The sequence below is a fragment of the Impatiens glandulifera genome, chromosome 4, assembly GCF_907164915.1.
Source record: "Impatiens glandulifera chromosome 4, dImpGla2.1, whole genome shotgun sequence".
NCBI classification, from domain to species: Eukaryota; Viridiplantae; Streptophyta; class Magnoliopsida; order Ericales; family Balsaminaceae; genus Impatiens; species Impatiens glandulifera.
The window spans coordinates 26,593,238-26,603,836 of NC_061865.1; the positions used below are offsets into that span (position 1 = coordinate 26,593,238).

The following is a 10,599-nucleotide window of genomic DNA, read 5'->3' on the forward strand; positions in this document are numbered from 1 at the left end:
AATGGCGTTAGTTTTAAACAAAGACATTTATCCAACTCAGAAACACAAACTGCTTATGTAAATACACGTCTAAGTACTCGTTTTCTTTTAGACGACCTCGTCTATTAGACCGATTAAAGCTTTCGTATCCGTGCATCTGTCTGAACATATTAAACATTAAATTTCCCCATCAATTTATGCATGTTTAAAAAACAAATAAATGATTTGGGATCCTCAAGACCCAAAAATAATTTTAGGGAAGAAACACTTAGTCTGTGGGAGTGGCTTTGAGAACACATGTGATACTTGTTGATCTGCTGGAGCATAATCTCAAAAGAGTGTGCTCCAAGTTTCCTCCATGCAGTTGTCTTGTATCACCTACACAAAAATGTATTTACAGCTTTTGGTACCCACATTCACTTGGGTCCTCGGTCAATCAGTCCCTTAGGAATTCATATTTGAGTTATTCTGATGGATTTCTCATTTTGTGTTGTGATTAGTGCATATGATTTAGGCTTTGCAGACATCTTCCTGCTAGCAGCTGATCCATTAACCTTAGAGGATAGTTTTTGTTTAAAAGTCCTTGACTTCTTGTCAGGTTTTAATATGCCAGACTTGTTGGTTGCTTTTTTCCTAGGTTTAGCCAGCTTACAGTTGGCGGAACATAAATAATCTCATCCTTTAAGGTTAGATCATCACAGCTTGGATTAGTTTCATTATTGGTTAAACTCCCTTTGACAAAGCTTATTGGCTTAAACTTGTCTGTTGTTGAGTTTAACTTTTCACTGGATTTATTTGGGATAGTTTTGTCATATCCTAAACCGGATTTGTATCCAGCAGGCCTTAACAGACTAATCTAATATCTAACAGTTTCTCCAGACCTTGTCCAAGAACTGACTATATAAGTTAAACGTTGGTTTTCAGAAAACATTGTTTGAACCTTTTCCTTAAGTTTCTCATTTTCATATAAGAGCTCGACCATGTTGTTTTCAAAAGCTTTTGGTTCAGAAGTTTGAGATAAAATAGGTTTATCGATTTCAGATTTCGACCTTATTTCATTTTAAGAGTCTGACAGCTTTTGTACTCCATGACCATGTCATTTAGTGCAGCAATTAAGTCATCTCGTGTAAACTCTTCTGAAGAGAAATCAAATACCTCATAGTCTTCCTCTTCTCTTGCCATGAAACAAGCAACCTCTTCATCATCACTATCACTAGATGATGAGTCATCTGAGTCACTTTGGGTTCACTTAGCTTTGTTATCAGCCGCCATTAGAGCCTTCATCTCTTTCTCGTTGTCCTTCTTCTTTTCATCACGTTTTGGCTTCCTGCACTCCGATTTGTAATGTCCTAGTTTATCATAGTTAAAACACTTCACGTTAGCCTTAGAGTTATTCTTATTATCATTGTTATTATTTGAAGAGTTTAAGTTAGAATTGCTCTTCTTAATGAATTTGCCGAATTTCTTCACGAAGAGGTCCATTGCGTCGTTGTTGAGCTGCTGGACAGCCGTCTTTACTTCGGTGGCAACGAGTGGCTCCTCAGTAGACACTGGTTCCTTGGTTGGAATGACAGATGTGGAAAGCTCTTCTTCATTCCTAGAGTTTATTTCAAACTCATTGGCCTTCAGATCAGTTAGCTAGTCAAAGAGCTCCATCTTGTTGAGATCTTTGGACTCCCTTATCGCCATTGTCTTGATGTCCCACTCCCTGGGCAAAGCACGCATGACTTTGATTGTAACCTCTCCGTTGTAGTAAGTCTTACCCAAGGTGGAGAGAGTGGTGATGATCTTGTTGAATCTCCCATCGAACTCAGACATCGTCTCTCCAGGGCGCATCTTGATATTTTCAAACTGTTGTGTGGAAACCATGAGCTTGTTTTCTTTGGTTTGTCCATTGACCTCACAGAGTTGAGTCAACCTCTCCCAAATTTCTTTATGCAGAGTTGCATGAGATGATGTAGTTAAACATGTTATCATCAAGAGTCTTGTACATAATGTCCATGGTCAGGTGGTCGAGGTTGTTCTTCCTCTTGTCTTCACTAGTCCACTCAGATCTTTCTTTCTCGATCTTGATCGGGCCTTCGGTGATGACAAGACACATGTCATCATCTATAGCAGATATATGAGCATGGACTCTCTTTTCCACACCACATAATTCTCTTTTGAGAACATCGGAACCTTGGTTGTAGTAGCCATCGACATGATCCAGATTCTTTTGGTGCTTGAGAATAGAAAACAAAGCTCTGATACCACTTGTTTGGATCGGTAATACCAATAGATACTAGGGTCTAACTATTGTTAACAGCTTATGATAAATTCTTCGATAATAATCCCGCGAGGGATTAGTATATGTTTTTATTCTTCACAAATCCTCCAAACTCTTAAAACGAATTCAAGTGCGGAAGTGTTCGTTGGATTTGAAACTTTGAACAACCGGATGTAAATGGAAGAAAGTAAAGAACACATGGAGTTTTATGGATGTTCGGAGATAAAACTCCTATATCACCCCTTTTCCACAACCGGAAGGATATCCACTAAATACTTTGAATCGACTACAACTTACTAAGCGAACTAACTCTCTGTTGAACAGAAAAACCTCTGTTCAACTTACAATATTCTCACGGCTAGACGGTAATTCAATCTCTCTCTTGATCTTGAAGGATGTAAGAAGTCGTAAGAGCAAGAGTGTAAAAGTAGTAAGTTAGGTAATTCGTAAGTGAACAACTTGTTGAGTAAGTAATTCAGTTATCAAATCAGCTAGTGATTCGTCCGTTGTCCTTGAGCATCTATTTGTAGTAGAAGGACACCAACGGTCGAATCTTCTTTGTGGACATGTGGCATGTTTTCGTTGGAAGGTCGCCCATAGTAATAGAGTACAGATGGCTCTGAGAAATTAGATCATGGCCGTACTGAACTAGTAGTGCGCCGAATATCCTCGGATATTATCTTGTACTGGACAGAAAGTTAGAAGAATATTTTCGTATGTGGCATTCATTCATTTGAAACAATTAGCTGGCTTGTTAGACTATATAAAAGTGAGTGGAGCAGGAGTAGCAAATAGTTAGTTGATCGTAGTTAGACGTATTTTTTCTTCATACGGCTGCTAAAGCAAGGAATTATACGTGCTCCTTCAGACCTCGTCTAAAGGAGTTAAACGACCTTGTCTAACTACGCATCCCTTTAGACCTCGTCTAAAGGAGTTAGACGACCTCGTCTAACTACGCATTCCTTTAGACCTCATCTAAAGGAGTTAGACGGCCTCATCTAACTAGCTTCCCTTTAGACCTCATCTAATGAAGTTAGACTATCTCGTCTAACTACGTTTCCCTTTTGACCTCATCTAATGGAGTTAGACTACCTCGTCTAACTACGTTTGACGTCTATTATAGTCTACTTTAGACCACGTCTAAAGTAGCATAGTCATATATATGAACCTAAATAAAACAAATAGTGAACTTAGCTTTATTCTATTTAAACATCATCAAAATTATGTTGGTTAAGATAAAGTTCCAGATCATAGCTTTTGTTTATTTATATTTCAAGTTAATTATTTCTCACTTAATTAACTATTTGCTTTACTTTGTTTTAAATTTTCCCAACAACCTTAAAAACTCATGAAGGACATTATGAGTTTGTGGTGATGTCATTTGGATTAACCAATGCGCCCTCGAAATTTCATAGAACGATGAATGAAATCTTTAAATCTAATCTTAGAAAGTTTGTTTTAGTCTTTTTGATAACATTATTATCTATAGTAAGAGCTGGAATGATAATATCAGACCTTTAATGTTGATTTTTGGTTAACTAAGCAACATCAGTTTGTGCTTAGGTACTCGAAATATTGTTTTACTTGTCTTGAAATTGATTCCCTTAGACTTATGATTTCACATATGGGTGACAATATATATGTATAAGATTACAACAATCGGAGTTTAGTCAAATCTGAATAATTTGAAATAGATAAGAGGGTTCTTAGGATTGACAATGTATTATAGACGGTAGATTAGAGACTATGGTCAATTGTGGGACAATTGACAAGGTTTCTAAGGTTCGAATGAGAGAATGCAACTACAATTGATTTTGAAAGACACAAGAAGATAATGAGAAGACTTAAACTACCAATTTTAAAAAAGAATTTGTGATTGAAACATATGCAAGTCTCATAGAAATGTGGTGTTTTTGACACAAGGACATCTGATTGTATCAGTAAAAGTTTGGGTCCAAAACTACAAGCTCTATCAGCATATGAACTTGAAATCATGGTCGTATTGCATGTCATTAAGAAATGAATGAGCTATTTACATTTCAAACCATCCGTTATTAAGACATACCATGAATCACTTAAACATTTATTGGAGCAGAAGATAAAACATCCAAGTGAAGATAAGTGGCTATACAAGCTAATGAATTTTGAATTTTCTTATCCAGAATTTTGTTATTAGGATCATGTTATGCTACATTTGAACTTTGTCTTAATGAAGAGAATCATTCAATATTGGTAGAAGGACAATAATGGGAGAAGGATGAAATTTGAAAAGATATATATACTCACATTGGGAAATGATGCTTTAGGAGTGTCGGGTTTCACTTTTATTAATCAGTAATTGAGAAAAAAATGAAAAATGATAGTAGGTGTTGACTAGGGATTAAGAAATTATGTGATTGCACAATTCAACAGTGGGTGTACATCGGAGTGATGGTGTCCTATCAAAAACTTTGACAAACTTACCATTAGAGATAATTGGAACAAGATGTCCGAGAATTCATAAGAAGTTTTGATGTATACCAGCAACAAAAATGAGAAACTTAAGGTTACAAAGGTTTGCTTCAATTTTTGTCCATTCCTAATTCAATCAGGAGAAACATATCAATGAATTTATCAATGGGTTATTAAAGACCTTGTTCAGTTGGGATTATTTCAATAATCCAAATCCAAAAAATATTATTTCACTCTTTCATCACATCACTCAATTCATTAACCAAAATACTAAAATAATATTTATTTTAAATTATTATGTTTTATTTATTTTCATTTAAGTCTTTTTAACTCAAAATATCATCACCTTCTCAACATCACCACCAATTATTATTTTTCAAATAACCTAGGTTTTTTTAAAAGCCCGTATCCGAACAAGGTCAAAGTCTAATGTTTATTCAATAATTTTGATGGTAGTAGTCAAACTTTCAAAATGGAAAATTTATCGGTATTCGACATCCATATTCAACAAGTACAGTTGCTCAAGTGTTCCTTAACAATATTTTCAAACTCCGCGGCATGCCCTAACTATTATGAGTGATCAAGACAAGGTCTTTGTAAGTACATTTTGGAGGAAATTATGTATATTGTAGGAAATTCAACAGACCGTGTCATCGGCATATCATTCACAAATTAATGGTCAAGTAGAGGTAGTCAACTAGAGTTTTGAAACACTTACATTGTATGGCTTGCCAAAAGTCTAAGTCTTTGGTAAATTAGCTTATTTTAGTTGAATGGTGATACAATACCAATTTTCATTCGACAACTTTATCATCACTATATGAGATTGTATATGCCAACCCCACCAATTCATTATCCTTATTTGACCGGGGACTTAAAGATGGAGACAGTTGATAGTAGTTTATTAGTTAGGGAAAAAGTCTTTAAGATTTTGAAATTTCATCTTCAAATATTCTAAAACAGTATAAAATAGTAAGTTGACAAAAAAGGTGAATTGTGAGTATGAAGTGGGGATTGAATATTTGTTAAATTATAGGCATACAAATAATTGTCAATCCGAAGAAAGATGCACAAATTTAGTCCCAAGCTTGATGCACTCTTTCAGGTTGTGGAAAAGTTTGGGAAAGTTGCAGATAAAAATTGGACATTCTTTCAAAAAAAAATGTACAATATTATACATGCTTCACCACTAAAGAACAAGTATGTGATACATTAATTATTCCTCATATTTCAATCTTGTGTATTAATGATGCTTTAAAACCAGTGGATATATTGAACGAAAAAATTGTTTGGATAGAGGGAATTAGCGTTGGATAATTCTTGATTATATGATATAATTCTTCCGATGATGATACAACATTGGAGGAAGAATTATGGCTGACGAATCATTATCCAAATTTTGTTCTCTCGATGGGAAATTGCTTATTATTCTCAACTTGTTTGTGGGAAAACAAAATGTGATTGAGAGGTTAATGTTTCGAAGAAAAATGAGAATTAGGAATGTAAGCCATAGAATAAGTTGACGAGTATAGTAATTAAGGATGAAAATTTGAAACTGCCCCGCGGTAACTAAACCAATTGGTACGGTTTTTCCCCGCTTTAACTTGGGATCGGGGAAAACCCAAATTATGTTGATCGGGATTTGGGACGGGGATGGTATTAAATGCCCCGCACCGTTCCCTGAACCGAGCCAAAAATATGTAATTATTTTTTTTAATTATAGTTGTTTAAAATTATTAATATATATACTTATTTAATGTAAATAATGCAATCATTAAAATTATAAATTATTTATATTTTTAAAATTTATAATTATAGTTATATGAATTATTTTGTAATTTATATTTTCAATTTAAACTATTTTTCGATTTTGGTGCACCGCGGGGAAATCCCGTTCCTGATCGGGGCGGGATGGTTTATATTAAAATTTTTATCGGGATCGGACAGGACTGATAGATTCGAGGTGGGGATGGTAATGTGATTCCCGGAAATGTGAAATATGTGAAAAATTTTCAATTAATTTACTAGTCGAATAAAATGTGAAAAAATGAGTTATGTTGACTATTGTAAATTAGTTTTTTTTTTTTTTTCTTTTTTTCGGAGAAGAGATTTTAATAGTAGGAGCCTTAAAGAAGTATGTAAGATCAGATTCATTCAATTTTTCAAATGCTAATTCATATTCTCATCTAATCAACCCTTATTTAATAGATTGCAGTTTTTTTTTGATTTATTTAATGTTCTGCACTTAACATCTTTGTATTTTAATTCAAAGCTTATTAGATTCAATTCAAGTATTTATTTATTTTTTACTATTATTAAAAATTGTTGATTAGATTCTTATGTTTAGATTTTATTTTATTTTTTAAAAGTAAATGTAAACATGCAATTTTTTGTTTGGTTAGAGAAAGTTCGGTTTGATGATCTTAAAAAACAATTTAATCAAATAAAAATAATTTAGGAGTCAGACTAGTTAGATGAAGTGTGTTCAACAAAAGTAAGGTCACGAATTCGACGTGATCCGACGTGATCTGTCGCAGGTAAATAAGAGAAAAATAAAAAATAATAATGTCTAAAAAATGACCATGTTTGGGAAAATTGTTATATTATGAAAAAATTTATCCTAAATATAGCCATTTTTTAATTTATTGATTTTTTTTTAGTATGATTTTTTATTTATTTATTTATGTAGATCACGTCAAATTACAATCTTTCGAATCAGGTCTAGGTTGGTTCTTAGTAGGGTCGGTTCATGGTCGGATTTCCCAAAACCTGCTTTTTTTTCATGGCTAGTTACAGCCCAAAGAAAGTTAAATATTTATCAACTAGATGTCAAGAGTGCATCCTTCCATGAACCACAAGGATTCAAGAAAAAGGAATAAGTTAACAAAGCTTTGTATGGGATTTAGCATGAGTAGAATTGATACTTATTTCAGTGAAGGGGGATTTAAGAAATGTCATTCAGAACTAACTCTTTGTTAAAATTAATATAAAAGACAGCATATTGATCGTGAGTCTCTATGATGATGATCTCATAGTGACAGGAAATAATGAGAAAATAATACTCATTCAAGGTATATATGATCACGAATTTGAGATGACAAACTTGAGTAAAATGAAATGCTTTCTAGGAATAAAATGAAATGCTTTCTAGGAGAAGAAAATGTGAACATGAATTTTTTACTTGTCCAAAGAAATATGCTAAAGAAATACTTGATAGATTTGGCATGAAGGATTTGTAGTTCCGTAAAGAATCCTATGGTATGTGGTATAATAAACTAAACAAAGACGAAAAAGGTTCTAAACTGGATGTCACCCATTACAAAATAATTATTGGAAATTTGTGGTACTTAACTGTCACTAGACCTGATCTTATATATTGTATATAGTTAGACTAGATCCAACTGAACTTCACATGAATGCAGTAAATAGAATTAGATATGTGAAAGGAACAAATTGAATTTGGTATACTCTATAGACAAGGAGAAAATGAAGAGCTATTAGAATTTACCAATAGTGGTTACGCTGGTGACTTTGATGACAGAAGTAGCACATCTGGTCATGTGTTTATGTTAGGAAAGGAAACAGTTGCATGGTCATCTAAAAAACCCATAGTCACGTTATCTACTGCAGAAGCTGGGTTCGTGACAGTTGCAACATGTGTTTGGATGAAGAATGTCTTGGAATTCTTACTTGTGTTTCTTTAAATGTACCACTGTTTATTGTGATAATGCCTCTGCTATCAAGTTATCAAAGAATGTTGAATTGCAGGTTAGAAATAAGCATATTCACATTAGGTATCATTAATTAGAAAGCTGTCTAATGATAGAGGGATTGAGCTTGTGCATTACCCATTAGACAAAGGCATTAAAGTTGGAAACTTTTGAGAGATTAAGAAATCAAATGAGTATGTGAATCAGAAGAAGCTGGTGATAACTGTTATATGCATTATCTCCAGTCTAACCTTATCGAAACAATTGGTAATATGATTGAACCATATTTCAGTGAAGATTACCCTATTTCTGTTTTTGAAACCTTGTTAAAGTCAATCAAGTTTGGCTGTTGAATTTCTGTGTAACTAACAATATGAACAATCATAAAATCTTAAAACCATCAAACTCAGACTCTAATTTGGACATGAAAGGAGGAACAAAACAAGAGTAAGAAATCATTAATAAAATTAGTCATTAGCAGTTGCAAGCTGAAGAGAAAGCAATTCTTCCTCAGGTATGATCTGAATATGACAATCAGATCGAGGGTAAGAAGCACACATAAGAGCATACCCTCTCTCTACGACGTCGTCACTAAGCATACCTTCACTCTGATCAACCTTGCCGCTTAAAAGCCGGGCCGGACACGTCATACAGACCCCAAGCATACAATCGTAAGGGACCGGCAAGTCATTGTCTAATGCTTTTGACAGAATCGTTTCGTCTTCTTCAACCTCAAGCTCTGTTTTCTTACCCTCGTATTCAACCACAACTTTGTAAGCTTCGGCTACGGTTAATCGCCGGTGAGTGGAGGAGCGAGGCAACCGGAAGTTTAGGTCGCGCCGGTGAAGTATCTTTCTGGGTTTAGAGAGTGAGAAAGAAGGGGGAGCAACAGTGAAGGAATGGATTGTTGCCATTGCAGCGCTTTTTTGCAGAGGAAAATGGAAGAGGACAGTTGATATGTGTGGTGCCTTCAATTTTCAAATGAATTTCATGGATAAGGTTTTCTTTCCGATACAAAGCTGGCCAGTTCTATATATTGTTTTGAGTTTCAATCAATTTCATTTTCAAACTAATTTTTTACTCAAACTAATAATAAAAAAAATACCAACTTAAGATATTCGAGAAATTGGACGAAATGGCCCTGAAGATAGGGGCATTTCCCTCCGTGGTCACCCGATAATTAAATTAATCTGGTGATCATTTTATTTTTTTAGACGAAATTACCCTTTTCGCGTAACACGGAGGGACTTCGCATTTGGCGAAGTAAATTATGTTTAATATAAAAACTCAAATTTTTTCATTTCCTTCATTTTGTTTCTCTCTCTTCTCTCTCTGTTTTTGTTCGGCGGCGGCGGCGAAAACTTCGGCGACGGCGACTACGAGGACTACGACTATGCCCTGAATCTACAAAGATAAGAAAACATTATCCCTGAATCGATGTTTATAATACAGATTTATGTTCTTATTTCTATATCTTCATCTAAAACCCTAAATCTATTTCTAACCCAAATCGATTTATGTTCATGTTTCCAGTATCTCCATCTAAAAACTTTAAATCAATTTATGTTTTTATTGTCTATTATCTCCATTTCAAACGATATATATTGTTCTTAATCAAACTCTAACCTTAAATTAATTAAATTTGTTAATATTGGTTCATATTTGTTCATATTGGTTCATATTTGTTCATATTTGTTAATATTGGTTCATATTGGTTCATTATTTTCTTCATCTTATTGTTCTTATGTCGATGATGATATTTGAAGATCATATGGGTTCCGCTAGGTACTTAGCGTTTCGCCAGGTACTTAGCATTTCGCTAGGTACTTAGCGATTCGCTAGGCACTTAGCGTTTCGCTAGGTACTTAGCGATTCGCTAGGCACTTAGCGTTTCGCTAGGTGTTTAGCGTTTCTGCACGCGCATGTAGGAAGTCGAAGAGACACGCGTAGTAAGTCGAAGAAGCGCGCGTTTCTGCACGCGCTATACCTTATATTTAAAAAAAAACATTTCTGCATTCATTTCTTCTATCCTCTCAAGTCCTCTCTCTCTAACCGTCTCTTCACTGAACTCCTCCTTGCCAAGACCGATCTGCCCGTCTTCTATCCCCTCGAGTCCTCTCTCTCTAACCGTTTCTTCATTAATCTCAGGTTTGATTAGTTTTTTGGATGTTGCTTGTCTTTTTATAGTTTTTT

At 34.4% G+C, this 10,599-nt stretch overlaps 1 protein-coding gene across 1 annotated transcript; it reads right to left on the minus strand.

Moving 5' to 3' along the window:
• Positions 1 to 8,780: 8,780 nt before the first annotated feature.
• Positions 8,781 to 9,408, minus strand: LOC124935816 (ferredoxin C 1, chloroplastic). Its single transcript, XM_047476244.1, has one exon. It carries the CDS (start codon positions 9,318 to 9,320, stop codon positions 8,874 to 8,876), a length of 447 nt encoding a protein of 148 aa, XP_047332200.1. The 5' UTR covers positions 9,321 to 9,408; the 3' UTR covers positions 8,781 to 8,873.
• Positions 9,409 to 10,599: the final 1,191 nt, after the last annotated feature.